We start from the raw sequence: 21,281 nt of genomic DNA, 5'->3' as shown, positions 1-21,281 counted from the left end.
ATTGCCCTGTCTGTGTCCATGCCCAGGGATGGCCAGCTCTGCACTTGGAGCTTCTCAGGTGCTTTGGAAGGCAGCCTTTCTCTCAGCTGCCCTGCTTCTCCTTCTTTTGCTTCTTCTTACCCCTCTAAGTCCATCTGTAGAATTTCCTCAAATGTCTAATCTGCTGCTGGCACTTGTTTCTTTTCCCCTTCTAGTTATAAGTATAGTTTTACACTTAAAAAAAAACACAACACATCTTTTCTGTCATTTTCATAGTAATTTGGAAGGCACAGCAGTGCTTTATCTGCCATTTTGAAAGAGGTGTCTAATGTTACTTTCTAAAGCACATTCATTCATTCATTCATTCATCTAACTCACAGGTAGTAAAAATCTGTTTCATGTTGGGCACAAGAATATACAAGCTTTTTTTTTTTATAAGTGTCTGGGCTCCTTGTATAAATATAGCTTTTGTTGAACTTACTATTTATTTATTTTTAAACTTTAACATTTTGATAAGATTTCATAGTCATAGAAAGTTGCAGTAGCACAAAGAATGCTCATATACTCTTGACTCAGATTTTACCAGTTGTTAACATTTTGTCCTTTTGCTTTATCATTAGTATGCCCTCTGTTTCTATTCCATTTATGTATATATATATATATATATATATATATATATATATATATACACACACACACATATATATATGTCTACATATTCTAATATATATTATATTCTATATTTTTCCCTAAACCATTTGCGAGTAATTTGTATATACCATGTACCTCTATCCATGAATTCTTCAGTGTGTGTTTCCTAAGAACAAGAATTTTCTTTTGCCTAACCACAGTGTATTTATCAAGATCAGGAAATGTAATATTGGTAATCCTATTATCTAATCCATCATTCCACATTCCAGAATTCCAGTTTTGCCAGTTATCCCCCTAATATCCTATAACATTTCTTCCCTGGCCCAGAGTCCAGTCCAGGATTACACATTGCACATAGTTGCCACGTCTCTACCTTTTTTAAAATAATTTTTTTATTAAGTTTATTTATTTTGAGAGAAGGCAAGGAGGGGCAGAAAGAGTGGGAGAGAGAGAGAATCCCAAGCAGGCTCCACACTGTCAGTGCAGAGACTGACGTGGGGCTCAAACTCACAAACTGCGATGGGGCTCAAACTCACAAACTGAGATCATGACCTGAGCCCAAATCAAGAGCCGAATGCTCAACCAACTGAGGTACCCAGGCACCCATACTATTCTTTAATCTAGAACTGTTACTTAGACTTTCTTGGTCTTTCATGACCTTGACATTTTTTGAAGAACACAAGTCAGTTATTTTGTAGAACATCTCTCACTTTGAGACATGACCCCTCACAATAGGATATAGGTTTTGTATTTTTGGCAGGAATGTTCTAGAGTGATAGTTGTGTTCCTCTCTAAGATGTACAGGACTTCTGTTCGTCTCATTTTTGGTGATGTTCACTTTGGTTACTTATTTAAAGTGGTGTCTGCTAAGTTAATCCACTCTAAAGTTACTGATTTTCCTTTTGTAATTAATAAACAATTTGTTGGGGATACTTTGAGACTGTGGAAATATCCTGTTCCTCATTAGTCTTTTACCCACTGACATCGGTATCCATGGATGATTCTCTTTTTTTTTTTTTTTTAAGTTTATTTCTTTATTTTGGGAGAGAGAGAGCATGCACATGCATGTGTGAGTGGGAGAGGGGCAGAGAGTGGGAGAGAGAGAGAGAATCCCAAGCAGGCTCTGTGCTGTCAACATAGAGCTGGAAGCAGGGCTTGATCTCACAAACCGTGAGATCATGACCGGAGCTGAAATCAAGAGTCAGACACTTAACTGACTGAGCCACCCAGGCACCCCAGTCATGGATGATTCTTGACAGAGTCAGTTGTCACTGTCATGATTACAAAATGGTGACATTTGTAATGCCATCACTCCTTCTACAGATGCCAGTCTTCTACTGTAATGAAGGACTTTCCCTTCTTCCTCATATTTTAATTTATTCATTTATTTACATCTGCATGGACTCAGATTCTTATTTTATTACATAAATATTCTCCTGCTGTTATTATTTTGGTGCTCAAATTATTCCCGAGTTGGCCAGTTCCCTTCAGGCTAGTTCCTATGTCCTTTTAACATATCCTTTTCTTTTTAATTGCTTTCTTGCTTTCTGGCACAAAATATTCCAGGCTCATTTTGTACTTTCTCTTTCTTAGCCTTGAATCAACCATTTCTCCAAAGAGTCTTGGTTACTTAAAGCAAGGAATGGGGGGACCTGAGGGGCTCAGTCAGTTGAGCATTCGACTTTGGCTCAGGTCATGATGTCGTGGTTTGTGAGTTTGAGCCCCACATTGGGCTTGCTCTGTCAATGCAGAGCCCAATTAGGATCCTCTGTCACCTTCCCTCCACCCCTCCCTGACTTGTGGTCTCTCAAAAATAAATAAATATTTTTTTTAAAAATAAAAAAAAATTTAAAAATTAAAAAAAAAGAAAGTGAGGAATGGTATTTAAAGACCAAGATCTGGGTGCTAGGTATGTTCATTGCTACTGGGGTGTTTCTGCTTATAGAGCCTTCAGGTGGACAGAGAGAAGGAATACATGCACACACACACACACACACACACACACACACACACATCCAGCTCTATATTTTTCTATCTATATTAAAAACCACAAATTCAAACTGATCCTTCTCATTCCAGTCCATCACCCAGGGTTCATTCTTCTGTTCATTCCTCTTTCTTTTGTTGTAATTCCCTTCTTCAACTGTGAGAAACTTAACTCCCATATATATTTACTTATTTGCTCAACCCTACAATTCATAGAAAGTAGATTCAGAATCGAATCTAGTTGTCAAAAACAACCTTTGTATCTAGAATTTAATATTTGTACTTATTTTTGTCTTTAGACTGAGAGCACATAGTCAAAGAACCAGTTATTCTGGTGAGTTTCTTTCCCACCTTCAGCGTGGTTACGTTCCTTGCCTGAAATACAGTCAGGCTAACTTATTTCTCTGTGTTCTAATTTTTCTCTCATCCTTATTGATTTGATTTGATTTGATTTTGAGTATGTAAAACATTAATGTGATTCCAAATGTCAGAACTACTCATCACATAACAATTCTTAAATAGGTATAATATCTGTTGATCCACTGATGTCCTCAAGAATAAACCTTTTGCAGTTAATATTTAGCTGGTTTGCCTATTACTGAGGGAGGGCGTTAGGACCTATGTTGCTCTGTGATGTTAAACTCAAGTAGACTTTCTAGTGGTGGCCTGAGTCCTGCAAGAAAGGCTCTGCCCTTTTGCCAAGGAGGCTGGGAAGAGCAAGGGAAGCTCCTGTTAAGTGGCCATGGCATTGCTGCTGTGGGCTCCTGCCATTTGTGGGATGGTATCAGGTGTCCCAGGCACTGTGCCTTTGGGCTCTGAGTTCAGCGGGCAGAAGTGGCTATTCTGGGGAAGAATCTGCCGTGTGGTTCTAGGAGGCAGAACCACCAGCATCAGTGTTTTCATGGCATATGAGGGTCTTGCTCCTCCTGGGGCTGTGCAGTTGTGGGACCAGGTTGTGCCTTTGGAGATTATCAGCCTTGGACAAGGATTAGGATGCACAGGCATGGAAAAACCACAGATCAAGCTTGCAGAAACTACTGTATACAGACTCTGGCTTTCAAACTAGTTCTGTGGCAGAGGAGACCCACATTACCACGAAGATCTCGCGTTTCTAGCAATGCTTAAATCAATATTGACCAAGGGTGCTGCCCAGATTCGAATCCAGGGAAATCAGACTTTGACCACTCCATGTGGATCCTGACCTCCCCTGCCACAGAGCCATTTCCATTTCTAGCATCAGTTGGGCTGACAGAACACTCACTGGGTGTCCATTCTAGAACTAGTGCAGTACAGAAAGGGGCTAATTTTTCCAATGCTGGTCCTGGGCGTGGGTTCGGAAGGCAGCTTTCAGGGCTGAGCTACAGAGCGAGGATTTACCCGAAACATGAGGACAAGTTAGGTGGGGAAAATGGAAAATACATGGTCAGTAAGACCTCTTTTCTAACTCTTCTTCCTGACTTCCCTGAGGTGACCTTCACCCACATTTAAAATTGTCTGTCATGCCTCATGCTTGCAAAAGCTGTCACAATTATCATCACATCTGAACTGCACAGAACCCCTACAAAGCAAGTATGTGGCTGTCTGCATCTCAAACAGGTACCACAGGTGGGCCCCGGCCCCTGGAGCCCCTGCCCAGCTCCTGCACATGGCGGTGCCTGTTCCGAGCCATAGGAGGGGGACTGCGTCTTCACATTTCAGCAACTTGGCATATTCTCTGATGTGTAATTAATAAATAATTAGCTTTCTGAAAGCAAACTTCTGGCTCATGTGTGTATATTCCAGGCACAATCAGTCTCTGTGGGGAAGGGACAGGCTGTGTCTTGCTCTGACCCTCTCCTGACCTGAGTGGGCAGAAGTAGTTTCTCACCTGGTTTCTTTTCCTCCAGCTGCCATTAGAGAGAAAAGGTACCATCTCACATGTCATGTGTGTTCCTTAAGGCCTGGCAGGTGGTCTGCTGGCGGTGGCTGCAAAAGGCTCCTGGGCATGAGCACATATCATTGCCTACCAAAGAACTTTTCTCTCTCACTCCTCTCAGTTTACTGGGTGCAGGAAGCTGAGTGTTTCCTTCTCTGGGCACATTTTATGTACAATTTTCTTGCCTTTCTAGATACCCTGCTCAAGTGTAGAGATTCTCTAGTCACAGGAGAAAGACTTCTATCTCTGACCTACAGTACCCAGCACACAGGCATAGTGTTTCCAGTGTGGGTGCAGGCCCCTGGGCCCTGAGGACAAACCCTGGCTTCTTTCTAGTCCTGGGAGCTGGGGAAGGAAAACCCTTGCAACAAGCATGAAGGTAGATGTGCCCCCTGGAATCTGTCAAACTTGTTCTAGCAGGCTGAGGGTCCTCAAGACAGAGAGAAACTCATCTTTGAGCTTGGGTGGCCTTTTTTTTTTAAGTTTATTTATTTTTTAGAGAGAGAGAGATTGAGGGATGGGCAGGGAGAGAGGAGAGAGAGAGAATCCCAAGCAGGCTCCCTGCTGTCAGTGCAGAGCCCGACATGGGGTTTGCATTCACAAACTGTGAGATCATGACATGAGCCAAAGTCATGAGTTGGACACTTAACCAACTGAGCCACCCAGGTGCCCCTTAAGCATGCTTATGGTGCCCATTCTGAGGGGTTTTGTTTCTCACTCTTTTTTGTCTTATTTCTTAGTGTCCACCTCTGCTTCCCAGTAGGCTCCATATCAGATACTGCCACTTCCCTTCCTCACAGCCTGTTATGTCATGGAATGTGGAATGAGACTTATATTATTCTGGAATTGATGCCTGGGGCCCAGATCTGAGGACGATGAGGTTCTAGGAGAGTTATCAATAGCTGGGACCAGACCTCTCCCCTGGATAGTTCCCTGAGATAGCTTAGAACTGGAGCTGCTCAAAAGTGAGCCAGGCAGCCCTGGCTGTCATGATGTACCTTGGCCCAGCCTGGTCATAGCATCTGGCTGTCTCAGGTGATGGTTGGGATTTAGGCTGTCACCTGTGTCACTCACAGTGGGAAGAAATGGGGAAGACTGTTGTCTTCTTGCAGAGACCTGTAAAGACTGAGTGGAATACCCAGTGTGTTCTTTTCACCTGTTTCCAGGGGGACATTGGCAGCATAGTGGTTGAACACTTCTCTACAGCTCTGAGTGATGTCAGTAGCCCCCAGGGATTGAGCCCCTTGAGCCAGAGTGAAGATGTGATTCTGAGGAGTGATAGTGACCTGCCTCCAAATCAGTGGCATTTCTCTTCTCAGTAGACAAAGCCATAGACAGAGTATCTTTTGCATATGGTACCACCAACTGCAGCTTGAATGGGCCTGGTCTTGGCTGTGGATTGGTATCCAGTGTCCTGGGCAGGGAGCCCCTCCGTTCAGTCTGGTGAGCTGTGACATTTCCCCTCCCTAACCAGGCCCAGCTTGCCGGAGCCTGGCTAATCTCACACCTTCTCCACTGGGCACATGGTGCCAGAGCCCCAGCCTGATGAATACAATGAGCCCTTCCTAAGTCTCTTCCAGGAAGCCAGATACCTAGCTAGCCCATCCTCAGGAATCTGCAGTGTGGGCGGATTGCAGCTCTGCCCAGATTGCTAGAAGACAGGATTGCTTTTCAGTCTGCCTCCCAGCTCAGCTCTGTAAGGAAATCTATTTCCCCCCTGAGCATGGACCTGCCTGTGCCAGTCTTGCAAGTGAAAAAAAAAAAAAAAAGCCAGTCTACAGAGAGAACAAATCTGTTCTTCTATTGAACTTCAGTTTGTAGAGGAGAATACTTTTTTTCTAAACCTGCTCATGATTCTCTACTGTGACTCTGGAGGGTCTAGAGACTGTCCTTTTCTCTTTCCTCCATGAAAGAGGACTGTGTGAGGAGCAAGTTTCTGTTTCCCTTCCTTAGCACCTATGTCCCCTGGAAGGGGTTTTCAAACTAAGTGAATCCTCAGCATCTGAAATGGTTAAAAGAGCGGTTCAGGGATGGGGACCATAGAGGCCCACCTGCTTGCTCGTTTCACCCACCCTGCACCCACTGCCCTCCCACTTAGAACTCACTCCTCGTAACCCTCTACCCCACAGGGTCTTGCAAACTGAGACTGACCGCGTGGTGTCCTTTGGGGTTGTCTCATTTTGCCAACTGAATGGAGACACCAGGAACAGCCTGAAGCTTTCTAGCCTTACCCAGATGGTGGTCAACGTCACTCCTGCCTCTACCAAAACCAAAATGAAAGTGGGGTGGGCAAGACCCCTTGAGACAGGGTTGAGACTGGACATTCCTTGCATCCTCCAAGTCTGGAAGGAAGCTGAAAGTCTCAGAAGGCCCTCACAAACCAAATGCTTACACTTGGAAATTTTAATTCTTTGGTTCTAAAAAAGTGATTCCAAATGGAATTGCTGACAAATCTGAGGTCAAACTTTTTGAAAGTTAGTTAGTTAGCAAACTGCCCCATCCTAAGCTGAGCCTACAGTAAGTTCTGAGATGCATGGGTTTCTGTCTGCCCTCACTCTGAGGATGAGGCCTGTGGCATCTGACACCCTACAGGTGTTCATCTGGACCTTGGCAACACCTCACAGCCTTCCACAGGGGCCCAGCTGGCTTCTGCAAACAACATGACCTTTCCTTTAGCTATCTAACTGTTAGTGACATCTGGGAACTCTTGGCTAATTTTCTGGGACACAGCCGTTGGGGCCACCCATGTGGATCCCCACAGCATCTTAGACAAATTGGACATGAAAGACAAGACTTGGTCCATGACATGGCAGCAGGACCTCCCTGCAAATGGTTCCAGATAAAATGACAAATTTCTCCAAGTCATTCATCTCCCCGCTCTGGTAGACAGCCTTGTGTCCGGTGTGAGCATGGCACTTAGCCCAGGGCCACCATAGAAGCCCTCGCTGTTGTTGTTCCCCACTGTACCACCCAACTGGCTCTGGCATAGTAGCTCAGAGGGTGAATAATAAAACCACTTTTCTGGATTTTTTAAATTTTTAAAATTTATTTTATTTTATATTTTTAAATGTTTATTTTTGAGAAAGAGAGACAGAGTGTGAGTGGGGCAGGGGCAGAGAGAGAGGGAGACACAGAATCTGAAGCAGGCTCCAGGCTCTGAGCTGTCAGCACGAAGCCCGATGCAGGGCTCAAACCCACAAACCGCGAGAACGTGACCTGAGCCGAAGTTGGATGCTTTAGCCACCCAGGTGCCCCTGGATGTTTTTGAAAAAGGTAGCTCAGAACTGGTCCAACTGTCACCTACCATCACCCCAGCTGTCCTCCCTCCTCCTGCCCCCAGTGATAGTAATGACTGGGTAGAGGCGCAGAGGGAGAATCTGTGAGCCATAGCCTTCATGGCAGGGCATATCTGAAATATGAGGGGATTCCTTACCCTCCCATAAAGGATGGAGTTGGGTGTGAGGTTCCAGAGTGTGGGGGAGAAGCTGATATTCCCTTCTCCTGTTGGATGTCTGCTTGGGTGCAGATCCATGGCTCTGCCCTTGGCCTGAGCAGGAGTGAAGGGGAATTGGAAGAAGCTGGCAGGGCAGAGAGAGAGTAAGGTTGTGGAGTAGCCAGTCATGATATTGTGATTTATAATAAGAAATAAATGTTTGGTTTTTATCCCCAACCCTGGCACAGAGCTCCTAAAACCCTTGGAATTTTCTAAGTGATAAGAGTGATAAGGGTATCTGGATATTCATAACCATCCCTTTTCAACCACAACTGGATTTATGTTAATAAGGTGAGTTTTGGAAAGCACCTAAGGATGGGGGCTGGTTGCCTGGGGCACCAACCATGATTAGAGGGTTGGAACTTTCAGGGAGAGAGGTGGGGGCTGGAGAGTGTGAGTCAAATCCCAATGGCTGGTGATTGAATCAACTATGCCTATGTATGAAGCATCCATAAAACCCCCAAAGAACGAGGTTTGAAGAGCTTCCAGGCTGGTAGACACATAGACATTTGGGGAGCGTCGTGTGCCTGGAGAGAGCATGGAAGCTACACACTTCTCCCCCATGGGCATCTCCCATGGGCTGTTCCGGGGTTATATGCTTTTATAATAGCGGTAATCTAGTAAGTGAAGTGTTTCTCTGAATTCCTTGAGATGTTCTAGCAAACTAATGGAACTCAAGGCGAGTGTCATGAGAACCTCTGATTTAGAGCCAGTCTTTCAGAAGCACAGGTGACAATTTACACTTATGACCACCATCTGAATTAGGGGGTTGACCAGTCTTATGACTATTTCCAGATAAAAAATATCATAATTAAATTGGATTATAGGACACCCAGCTGGTGCTGGAGAAATGCTTGGTATGGGGGGAAAACCCACACATCAGAATTGGTGTCAGAGTCATACCAGCCGTGGGCCATCTGACTGGTCACTCTGCAAGGTCACTGGTTTGAGTCGTCTAGCTGGCAGACTCCTAAAAAGTCAGCTGTGGGGCAGTGGCAGAGGCTGGGGGCATCCTGGAAGCGGTGCAGCTGCAGGACATGATGGAGAAGGGAGAGGTGTGAGGAATGGGCACCCAGTGGTGCTTCTATGCTGATGCCTAGAGACAGCATGTCAGTGCAGGGGGTGGGGGGCTGGGAAATGCCGTTGTGGTCTCTAGAATACCTACTTAGCATTTTATTCTAGGGTTCTCTGTTTCATCCTCTTTCCCTTTTTCCTGTGCTTCTGTATCTTCTTCTCTCTCTCCCTGAGCTTATGCTGGTCTCTCTCTCTCAAGAACATCAGGATTGCAGCTTTGGAGTTAAACGCAGGCTCTTCCTATTGGCCTCTGATGAGCAAATGCAGGTGCTGGGAAGACTTAGTTATATTCTTTTGTCACTTGGTAAAAAAAAAAAAAAAAAAAAAGAAGAAGAAGAAGAAAATAAGCACATTCCCCTCAGCATCCTGAGATAAGCTGTCATGACCTGGTCCCCAAGCTCATTTTAAACCATTTATACTTTTATTCTCAGGGTACGGAGTCTCCTTAAGTTTCTGCCTCCTTTGGGAAGCCTCTTTAAGGCTGATTTAGCCCAACGAGATCCAGGGAGTGAAAGCTTCTCATAAGCCATTAGGTAAACACATAAAGCAGCCTTCAGAGTGGACATGCGAAGGCTGGGATGGAAGAGGAATACAATTTCTAAATTCATGATGGGAGATCCATGGGTAAGACAGACGTCTTCATAATTTAGCAAAGTTCAGGATGTTACAAATGGGAACCTACAGAATTGGCTGTTAGGAAAGCAAAGGGCAAATAACCGGAGGTGCAGGGCCAAGTACAGATTTTATAGTCTGGCGTGGACTTGGGGCCATCCTGTCTCTCCTCCCAGCCTCCTTCCTCTGCTCTAACAGGGGCCCTCTCCCTGCCTGCCTCCCAGGGGCATTGTGAGGATCAAAGGAGAAGATTGATTTGGAAGGTGAAAGCCACTCTCTGAATTATTGCTCTTCATTGCTGAGAGCTGCTATTGTTACTGCTGTTTCTAATAAATAACAGACCTATAACAGGCCTTGGTAGGAAAATGTAGGCTTGTGAAAGACAGATGAACAGAAATCTACACAGATGAAAGGAGCTCTGACTGGAGTCAGGGACTGGCGGGTTATGCCATCCCATGGGGTGCTTAAGGCTTAACTGACTGCCCTGATGGTTTTTTTAGGACCTTTCTAGGTCTGTGGGTGCATGTTACAAGAGGAGAAGAGGAGCTGGGCTCCTCTCCTTTTGTTTTGACTGAGGCCGGTTGGCCTCAGCTTTGGGTCCTCGATCATGGGCACATCCTTTGCTCTCAGCCATTCAGAAGCTCTGACCTTAGATTTTATTTCCTGTAGTCTTGACTTTTCTGCCTTCTCACTGTGCTTATAGATCACATACATGCTCCAGGTAGACTGCTTGTCCACACTGGTCCATAGTTGGGGCTTCCTAGTCCCTGTAAGATGAGAACCCCTGATCACTGCTATGGTAGTTTGAGGTACTGGAAGACTAGTGATGTGTGAAGTTAGACTACTATCCTGTGCAAGAGCAGCTCACAACATGAGCTGCTACTAGTTTTCTGCAAGTCATTTTAGTATTTCCACAAGGTTTAGTCTTTTTAGTAAAGAGTTTCCATTTGAGTGTTTTGTTAAAGTGCCTTTGTTATTTTTGAATTAGAAAAATAAGGTGGGCATCTGTTTAACTGCTTATAAATAAGCCTCTGGTTCTAAACAGCTGCCAAAGGATGCCTTAGAATCCTGGGGTGTGGGATGGAATGGAGCTTAGAGATCACCGTAACACTGGTGTTCAGGCAAGAGAACAGAGACCGCTCCAGGCGTTAAAAAAAAACTTTAAAAATGTTTAATTATTTGAGAGAGAGGGAGAGAGCAAGCATGAGCAGGGGAGGGGCAGAGAGAGGGAGACACAGAATCCGAAGCAGGCTCCAGGCTCTGAGCTGTCAGCACAGAGCCTGATATGGGGTTCGAACCCACAAACTGGGAGATCATGACCTGAGCCAAAGTTGGACACTTAAATGACTGAGCCACCCAGGTGCCCCAGGCATTTTAAACAGAAGTAATTTAATATGCAGATTTCATTACAGCAGTATTAGGGACGGAGGCTCAAAAAGCATAAAGGAAGTCTACACGAAGATTAGTAACTGCTGGAAGCTGCTATCCCGGTGGGATGGGGATACTGGGAGGGAAAGTGGCCTTATCCAGAAAGCTGGAACTTAGAATCCCACACTCACCTAGAAGTGACACACAACACTTCTACCTAGTTTCCAGAGGCCAGAACTCAGTCACATGGCCATGCCTACCTGCAGCCGTGCTGGGAGTGGTCTACTGAGTGGCCAGAAGGGAACCGACCTGCTGGGCAACCAGTCTGTGCCTGTGTGGGTACAGGGATCACTGTCAGGAGAGAACAGCAACGCTTTTGCAGAAACAATCTTCAAGACTGTGCACACATTCACACCTGCCCTGGCATAGTAGGGTGGATGTATGTCAGAGTGGAGTTCTCCTACCCACCTCCTGTTCTACTTCCCTTCCCTTCCCCTTGCTGGCCCTCTGAAGCGCTGCATGCTGAATTCTGTGTGCTCTGTTTTCAGGGGGCGCTGGCCCAGCCCCAGCCCTGGTGGAAGAGCCAGCTGTTTGTGTGGGAGCCAGTGCTGTTTGGGACCTGGGACGGTGTGTTCACATCCTGCATGATCAACATTTTTGGGGTTGTCCTTTTCCTGAGGACTGGCTGGTTAGTGGTGAGTGATGAGCTGGTGGCCCTGGAGTTTCTTGTGAGCTCGTGACACGGAAAGGTCTGCACTCTTGGGCATTCCACAGGGCAGGCAACAGATTCCTGAAGCACGGATGCTCCAGAAACATGAAACAAGAAGCAAGTACATATAGCTAGCATTGCTATTTAAATGAGAATCCTGAGAACCTAGGCCTCAGACAAAGCCTCCAATGGGAGCCTCGCCATGGATTTAAGTTATATGAGCACAGAAATATGAGCAATGTGAGTCAGGGCACATCATGGATGGGACTAGAGGTGGATCAGAGAGAGCAGACTGGTGGCAGTTTTGCCTCCGGTTTGTGACCCTCTCCTGCTTTCCTGGTATTTTTCAACTTGTCTGGTGCCCTCCTGGTGGCACTGGTTGCCTTGTCCCACCACACACAGATCCTGTGTGAGAGGCTGCACGTGGCAGTGCTTGATCACAGGTGCATGAGATCATGGGGGTACGTTTGCTTCCTCCATGGAGAAACCAAAGGCCTCTTCTTTGTGTCTTTTCTGAAGGCATCCTGGGAGCTTCCAAGCAGATGTGTGTCCTGAGCAGGGGTTCTGAACCCCTTACATGGCACCTTCTTCCTGGGACACCAGTAAACTAAACAGGCTGCTCGAAACAAAAGGCTAGCCAGTCAGGACTCATTGATGAGCACCTAATGTGTTCCAGGCACCACGAGGTACCAATGGGATTATGAAACAGAAGGCCCTGTTCTTCCCTCTGGTGAGCTAACAGTCCTGGGTAGATTTCACATCAGGAAACCAAGTGGTTTCTCAAAGCAGTATTAAATACCTCAGGAGTGGAATAGGCTATGAACATATGGTGGCTAAGTGTCCAGGAAAGCTTCCTGGAAGAGGTGTGGTTCAGCCAGGCTTTGAGAGGTGAGCTGGGTTGCACAGATGAAAGAGAGAGGGGGTCATTCAAGGTGTGGAATGTACTAGTCAGGGTTCTTCAGGGGAACACAGGCAGAACCAATAGGAGCTATATATCTATAAGAGATATATAGGATGTCCTATATATATGACTGGGGGGTCTGGTGAGTCCAAGTGAGACTCAGGTAAGAATTGATGTTGCAGGCTTGAATCCAAAGACTGGGAGCACAGGCGGAATTTCTGTGTTGCAGTCTGGCTACAGAATTCTTTCTTCTTTGGGAAACCTCAGTCTTTGCTGTTTAAGGCCTTCCAACAGATTGGATGAGGCCCTTTGGCAGTATAGACGGTAATCTCTTCTTTAACAAAAAATTTTCTTTTTTAACATTTATTTATTTTCAAGAGACAGAGAGAGACAGAGTGCGAGTGGTGGAGGGGCAGAGAGAGAGAGAGGGAGACACAGAATCCGAAGCAGGCTCCAGGCTCTGAGTTGTCAGCACAGAGCCCGACGTGGGGCTTGAACCCACTAACCTGAGCTGAAGTTGGACACTTAACTGACTGAGCCACCCAGGTGCCCCTAGACAGTAATCTCTTTTACTTAAAGTCTACTGACTGTAAATGTTAAGCACAGCTAAAACAAAAACAAACAAACAAAAAAACTACATTTACAGCAACATCTAGATTATTGTTTGACTAAATATATGGTCACCATATTCTATCCAAGTTAATACAGAAAATTAACCATCGCATGGGCAAATTTTGGGGGAAGAAAGCTGAGCTGTGACAAGGCGTATGGGGTTCTTAGCCCCTCAGAAGGCCTAGGTGAGGCCAGACCTTCCTGAGCTCTTTTACCTAGGTCATTAGCTCAGGGTTCAGCTTTAATCATGGCCTGGGTTACGCCTGGGTGGCTCACTCGGTTAAGCGTCCGACTTCAGCTTGGGTCATGATCTCACGTTTAGTGGGTTCGAGCCCTGCTTTGGGCTTTGCAGTCCGGAGCCTACTTCAGATTCTGGGTCTCCCTCTCTCTCTGCCCCTCCCCCACTCACACTCTGTCTCTGTCTCTTGAAAATAAATAAATGTTAAAAAATTTTTTTAAAAAATCAGACCCACCCAGGGGTGGGTGACTTTTTTTTTTTTTTAATTAACATGTGAAAGCTTAGAGTAGGGTCAGCCAAACTCCCTAGTGTAGCTATAAGAATTTATGCCTCCTACACCCTTCCCAGACTTACAGGGCCTTCTGCTTACAAAAACACAAAGCCTTCATCTCAGACTCCTTGTTGTGCAGGCAGATTTAGGCTTCTGGGATCCACCTCTGTTTTTAACCTCTTCCTAAGGGCCACCTCACTGCCCAGCACCTCTCCAGCCTGTGTCCAAGGGAGGCCCATCAGTCTGACTGCTGTGTGGCAGAGGAAGGTGTAGCCAGTGACAGCTGGGTCCCTGGGCTCTGCTTCACACAAGGTAGTTATGGAATTGTAGAAAGGAGAAAAAGGTAAGCTTTCTCTATTTTTTTAAGTAGGCTCTATGCTCATCATGGGGCTCAAACTTACAACCCCAAGATCAAGATTCACATGCTCTGCTGACTGAGCCAGCCAGCTAGGTGCACCCCAGCTCTCTTTATTTTGATTCTTTTTTTTTTTTTAAGTTTATTTATTTATTTTGGGAAAGAGAGAGCAGCAGAGGGGCAGAGAGAGAGGGAGAGAGAATCCCAAGCAAGCTCCACACTGTCAGAGCAGAGCCCAATGCAGTGCTCAAACCCATGAACTATGAGATCATGACCTGAGCTGAGATCAAGAGTTGGATGCTTAATGGACTGAGCCACCCAGGCGCCCCTCTATTTTGTTTCTTAAGTCTGTAAGGGCTTCTTCTGAACCCTCCCACTGGGTTATTTTTTGGAGAAATGACTATCCAGAGGTGTCAGTTCCCTCTGCAAAGTGAAGATACAAGTTGTATTCATTTTCTCTTGCTGTGTAACAAATTAGTCCAGTACCTAGCAGCATGAGGCAAATACGTGTATTATCTTATGTATTATCTTACAGTTTCTGTGGTCCAGGTATCCAAGTGCAGCCTAGCTGGCTCAGAGTCTCTCCCAGGGTCACAGGCAGGCTCTCAGTCAGGACTGCATTCCCACCTGAAGGCTCTACCAGAGGAGGAGCTGTTTCCAAGATCACTTGCGCAGTTGTTGGCTGGCCTTGTTATGTGGGCCTCTTCCTAGGGCTGCCTCCTTACATGCAGCTCACTTACCCGGGGACCAGCAGTCTAAGGGAGAGAGAGAGAGAGAGAGAGAGTGAGAGAGAGAGCGCACCCGAGATGAAAGCCACGGCCTTTTTCTATCCTCATCTCAGAAGTGATCTCCTGCAGAGTTCTGTTCATTAGAAGTGAGTCACCAGGTCCAACCCCAACTCAAGGGGAGGAGATTACACAGGGCATGTGTGCCAGGGGCTGGGGGTCATGGGGGGGCTGCCTTTGAAGCTGCCTGCCACACAAATGCATCCTTTTGCCCTGAAATGATCTCTTGTTTTTCAGCTTTGACATTAGTTTTACCTGAAACATCATATTTGATCATGGGAAAAAAAGGCAAATGTGAAATGGCAAAGAAAAGATAGAGCTTCTAGGAGGTGGCATAAAGCTGGAGTGAGTAGAGGTCATGCTCAGAGTCTCAAATAGACCATGTGAACTCTAAAGAATAATTTGATAGCACACTTATAATTTTGAAGATGTTAAAGTGGCAGTTTTGGCCTGAAAACCTAAAGATTGGTGCAAGATATTTTATTATCACATGCAAACAATTTGAAAACACAAACAAAGGAAGAAAAGAGTAATTCTATAATTTCATTAAAAATATAAAATCAGCAAAATAAGAAACTGTCTGAATAAAGCATAACTGGATAAAACATCATCCTGCTCTCTTGGCACTCACAGCCCGGAGGTAAAGATGGGCTTGGAAGCAGTACTTGACAAGTACTGTGGAAAGTACTAAGCCCGGGCACTGTACAAACCAGAGGAGGGTTCCAGGGACAGTTTTCCGGAGGAGGTGGCCCCTAACCTAAAAGGATGAGATGGAGTGAGGCTGTCTAGGAGATGGAGTGAGCAGGAAAGGCATGCCCAGGAGGGTGGTGGGGAAGAGCATGTGACTTCCTGCTAGGGCACAGGGATGAGACAGACTGGAGGGCAGGGAGGGGATGGATGCGGAGGGGCCTCATGAGGGTATCCAGTTGCTTTGACTTTACCCTATTGGCAGTGGGAAGTCAGTGAAGAGTCTGAAGCAAAGATGTTTCCCTTCATCTGGAATTTCTTTCAGGCCCTACGCTTGTGGGCTGCCTCTGTCCTTTTTCAGGTACTCAGCTCTTCCTCCCCGACCCCTGTTGCAGCTCTGGAGGTGTCGGGGGAGGTGGTTAGTGCTCCTGGGAGGGGCCTGACTGGCAGGGCCTCCCTGTCCTAACCCCTGACCTTGCTTCTTGCTGTTCTGCTGCAGGGAAATACAGGAGTGCTCATGGGCATGTTTCTGGTGTCCTTCGTCATCCTGGTGGCCCTCATCACTGTGCTGTCTGGCATCGGTGTTGGGGAGCACTGTGGTGTTGGCAGCGGTGGTGTCTACTCGATGATCTCCTCGGTCCTTGGTGGGCAGACCGGTGGCACGATTGGGCTACTGTACGTGTTTGGACAGGTGAGCCTGGGGGCTGGGGGAGGGGAGTTGTGCCCGGAGGCCATCAGCATATGGGATCTGTTCCCTCGCTTGGCTGTTTGCCACCATCTTCTCATCCACGTTCCCATTTGATCTGAGGAGAGGCAAGTTGGGGTAATTGGGCCCATTTTATAGATGGGCAGACTGGGGCTCTGAGAGGGAGCTCAGAGGCATAGCTTAGCCCACTGTCCAGGACCCTGACCCAGAGTCCAGGGCTCCTTCCTCTCTACCTCTGGTGCCTTGTGGCATCCTGATCTGCCCAGGAATGCAGGGCTTGGGCTGGAACTATTCTTGATGCCCATTGTAGGGAGGGGAGTGCATGACAGTGGCCAGAGCCCAGGTGGCAGCTGGGTGGCCCTGTCCCTGGGGCACTTTAGTGCTGAAGAAGGGACATTTTACCTGTGCCAAAAGACTTTCCTGGACGCGGGCACTTCTCAAATGAGCTGGAGCTCCAGGCTCGTTGACAGCTTGAAGGCCTTGCCGAGGAGGCCAGAGCCGTGTGTGGACGCCCTGTGTGAGAAGGAGGGGGCGGTGCAGCAGGGTGGACACAGGCTCTCAGAAAACCAGTGAGCAGGGAGAAGTACTGGGACTTACTTAGCTAAAACACAGGGATGGTGACCTAATGAGGACGAAACAAAGACAGACATTAAGAAGCAGCTCTTTGTAAGCACTTCTTGGCTTGAGAAAGGCTTTTATGATGGTGCAAAGGGTGGTGGGTGGTTGAAAACACAGTTTCAAAAAAAGAATTTGTCTAAGGGTACAAGAGTCTCCTCAAAGAAAAGGATACGTTTGTTCTTTTCTTTTTCAGCAGGGTTATTTTAGTATAACTACATCTGATTCTCCAACAGCGCAAAGGGTGTGTGTGTGTGTGTGTGTGTGTGTGTGTGTGTGACATGCATGAAAGGCAGAGAGATTGTCACTGCACTCTTAAAGCCACTTGCCTTTACTGGAGAAAGATCTTTAAGCTCCGTAGCTTGGGAGTGAGAAATAAATGGTTAGTTTACTTTATTACCCTGGGGATTTGTCTGTCGATGTTTTACTTCTGCGCTGTCTCCTAGCCAGGTTGCAGCCCTGCTCTCTGGGTAGGCAAGCTTACCTGCAGCAGCAAATACCATGACAGGGACCAGTGCCAAACCGAGGGCCAGCGAAGGGCCCCTGTAGAGGGGAAGCTGGGATGTCGTGTCTCCTGTGTGTGGGTTGCTTCAGAGGAAGGGTGTTCACAGAAAAAGTGTTTTCTGCACACTGGCAGCTGCTGCTGAACAGCCACCCCATCTACACCCTCGGTTGCTTAGCTTGCTCTCTGTTCGGGTCTCGGTGAGAAACACTGGAGCCCCTCTGGCCGGCGTGTTCAGTACGCCTCTCCTTTGCCTGCTGCTGACCTGGGCTGGCTTCTCTGATCGGGGTGTGGGTGCTGCATAACCCTTTTTATATGCTATTGGATTCACTCTACTAGGATTTTGTTGAGGATTTGGGGTATGTATTCATGAGGGATATTGGTCTGTAGTGTTCTTGTGATCTCTTTGTCTAGTTTTGGTCTCATGATAAAGCTGGCCCGATAGAATGAGTTGGGAGGTGTTCCCTCCTCTTGTATTTTTTAGAAGAGTTTCTAAAGGATTAGTGTTAATCCTTCTTTAAATGTTTGGTAAAACTTAGTGGTGAAACCATCTGGTCCCTGGCTTTTCTTTGTAGGAAGTGTTTTGATAACTAATTCAATCACTTATATAGGCATAATCTGATTTTCTATTTCTTCTTGAGTCAGTTTTGGTAGTTTGTGTCTTTCTAGGAATCTGTCCATTTTATCTCTGTTATTTAATTTATTGGTGTAAAATCATTCATAGATTCCTTATAATCTTTTTAGTGTTTGTAAGATTGGTAGTAATGGCTTCCCTTCCATTCCTGATTTTAATCATTTGAGACCTTGCTCCTTTTTTTTTTTTTTTCTTCTGTCAGTCTAGTTAAAGAAAGTTTTGGTTTTGTTGGTTTTTCTTTTTTTTTTTTTTTTTCTGGTCTCCAATTTATTCCTACTCCAGTCTTTAGTATTTCCTTCCTCTTGCTTCCTTTGGGTTTAGTTTGCTCTTCTTTTTCTAGTTTCTTAAGGTGGCAGGTTAGGTCACTGACTCGAGACCCTTCTTTCAGGGTGTAATTGGGGTTTCTGAGGGTCCCTATTCCTGGGTCTTACTGACCTGTAACCCCGTCATTCCAGGGCATGAATACACTCATTTATTTTTAATGACTGCTGAGCAGATTGCCTGCTTGCCCTAGAGCAGGGGTCAGCAGACTTCCACTATAAAGGTCCAGATAGTAAATATCTTAGTTTTTATGAGTCATATATCTCTGTCACAACTATTCAATTCTGCTGTTGTAATTCAAAAGCTGCCATAGTCAATATGAAAAACTGAGCTTAGCTGTGTTCCTATAAAACTTTTTTACCAAAACAGGCAGCAAGCAGGATTTGGCCAGCATGTTAAAGTTTGCTAACACTTGTTTCAGGCATAAAAATTCAGATGATATAAGGGTACCTGGCTGGCTGAGTCAGGGAGCATGCAAGCTCTTGATCTCAGGGTTGTGGGTTTAAGCCTCATATTGGGTGTACAGATTACTTAAAAATAAAATCTTTAAAAAATAGAGAGACTATAAACACTTAAAATAATCATTTTAAAGCTTGCAAATATTTTCATAACCCTGCATCCTCCCAAATCCTTCCCCATCATCTCTCTGAGTTGTTGGTGACCCCTTGGCCAGTGGAGGAAACAGTGAACTGGAGCCCCTCCTCACTCTATGCCCCACTCACTTTTAAAAATTTTTCAATGTTTTATTTATTTTTGAGGGGTGGGGGAGAGAGAGAGAGAGAGAGAGAGAGAGAGAGAGAGAATGGGAGAGGGGCAAGAGAGAGACAGAGACAGAATCTGAAGCAGGTTCCAGGCTCTGAGCTGTCAACACAGAGCTCAACACGGGGCTCAAACCCACAAACTGTGAGACATGACCTGAGCTGAAGTCAGATGCTTAATTGACTGAGTCATCCAGGCTCCCTCTGCCCCACTCACTTTTGGGTCTGAGGGCTTCTTTGAGGTTGCTTACCCTAGATACCAAAATATACGGCTTTCACCTGCATGGTTGTGTCTGTAATTACTGCTTTACATGGTCTTTGCTGGACTGTGCAAAAACCATGGGGAACTGGAAAACTTTCGTAGACCTGATATGGGCTGGAGTTTTGTTGTGGGAGTTAACGCAGTCAAGCAGCTTGAACCTTAAACAAGGATTTCATGTCAGAAAGGAGGGGTGTGGAGGGCAGCTCTGGTCTGTTAGGTAGGTACCCAGAGATGAAAAACAAAATGCCCATGATTGTGAGGTGCAGTTGTTGTAACATAAACACGTTGGAGTGGAAGTGTTCTGCCCTGAAAGTAGGTCACTTTCTCTCTATGAAATGGTGGGTGACGCCCCCAGCTCCCTGCAGCAGAAGATTAGAAAGAAAAGGGAAAAGGAATGTCTGTGATTATAAACTTTAAGAGGTGATAAAAATACTGAAAAACTATAATAGGGGTGCCTGAGAGGCTCAATTGGTTAAGTGTCTGACTCTTGATTTCTGCTCAGGTCATGATCTCACGGTTTCGTGAGTTCGAGCCCCACACTGGGATTCTCTCTCTCCCTCTCTCTGTCCTTTCCCCGCTTGTGTGCTCGCTCTCTCTCTCTCTCTCTCTCTCTCTCTCTCAAAATAAATAAATAAATTTAAAAAATATATACATAATAAACTCTGGGGGTGTTTATGCATTAAACAAGTCGACAGGGATGTTTTCCAGTGAAGAGGTGTATTCATGGTTGGAGGGGAGGGTAGCTGGACTTCTCTGGGGAGGGGTCTGTGGTGTTGTCCATACCTCTGGGGTGGGGGTGTCAAGCTCAGTAGGCAGAGAGGTGTGGGGGGAGCTTTGCTTCCTAGACACACCGTGCTCTCCATACCTAAGTGTAGCATTTGCATAAAGTCTGCAAATCTTAATATATTTGTTTTTATTTTTCCTTTATAAAATTCTTTTAAAGTTACAAAATGATGTTCATTGTAACTAGTTAACATATCAGCGATAATGTAAAGAAAAAGTTTATTTCCCTCCCCATCCTAAGGTGTCCATTGTGAATACCCACCATCCTTTTCTGCCACCTTCCCTGTGTTTATGTATGTGAATTTATGATTGTTGAAGTGCTTGCTTGTTTTTACAAAAATGGGGACAGAGTTTATACTCTATTCCATGGTTTGTGTTTCTCACTTAACAATAAGTTATAGATATTCCTCAAGGTCAGTGTTTCAGAAAAGCCTGTGCTTTTTTGAAAAAACTATTTATTTTGAGAGAGAGTGCATCTGTGGAAGCTCATGCAAGCTCACACAAGTGGGAAAGGGGCAGAGAGAGAGTGAGAGAGAGAGAATCCCAAGCAGGCTCCATACTGCCAGTGCAGAGCCCCATGCGGGGCTTGAACTCACAAACCATGAGATCATGACTTGATCCAAAATCAAGAGTCAGATGCTCAACCGACTGAGCCACCCAGGTTCCCCTAAACCTGTGCTTTTTAACTAGTAGCTTAGCATTGCCTAATATGAATGTACGATAATTCATGGCACATTTGTCTTCTGTATTTATCACTTTACTCTCTTCTATAAGAGTAGTTGTATTTCTTTTCTCATTCCTAAAATCTGTAATTTTTTCTTTTCTTAATCAGACTGCTAGGTGTGTATGTATTTTATTTATCTCTTAAAGGATCAGCTGTTATTTTTATTTTAAATATCTTATTTTTAAGTAATCTCTATACCCAACATGGGGCTCAAACTCACAACCCTGAGATCAAGAGTCACACATTCCACAGACAGGGACAGCCAGGCTTCTCTTAAAGGATCAGCTTTTATTCTCTGAATTCTTTCTTTTGTTATTTTTCTTTTATTAATTTCATATTT

At 45.5% G+C, this 21,281-nt stretch overlaps 1 protein-coding gene across 4 annotated transcripts in view; it reads left to right on the top strand.

Moving 5' to 3' along the window:
• Positions 1-21,281, top strand: part of SLC12A8 (solute carrier family 12 member 8) — a 140,288-nt gene that overhangs the window by 12,662 nt on the left and 106,345 nt on the right. For all 4 annotated transcript variants that reach the window (XM_045502357.1, XM_045502358.1, XM_045502355.1 and 1 more), the window contains exons 3-4: positions 11,627-11,773; positions 16,136-16,327. In XM_045502357.1, coding sequence (XP_045358313.1) covers positions 11,627-11,773; positions 16,136-16,327 — 339 coding nt within the window. The remainder of the gene's footprint in view (positions 1-11,626; positions 11,774-16,135; positions 16,328-21,281) is intronic.

Source organism: Leopardus geoffroyi, chromosome C2 (assembly GCF_018350155.1).
Source record: "Leopardus geoffroyi isolate Oge1 chromosome C2, O.geoffroyi_Oge1_pat1.0, whole genome shotgun sequence".
NCBI classification, from domain to species: Eukaryota; Metazoa; Chordata; class Mammalia; order Carnivora; family Felidae; genus Leopardus; species Leopardus geoffroyi.
Note: the sequence above shows the minus strand (reverse complement) of the source record. Positions and strands in the feature narration are given on the sequence as shown.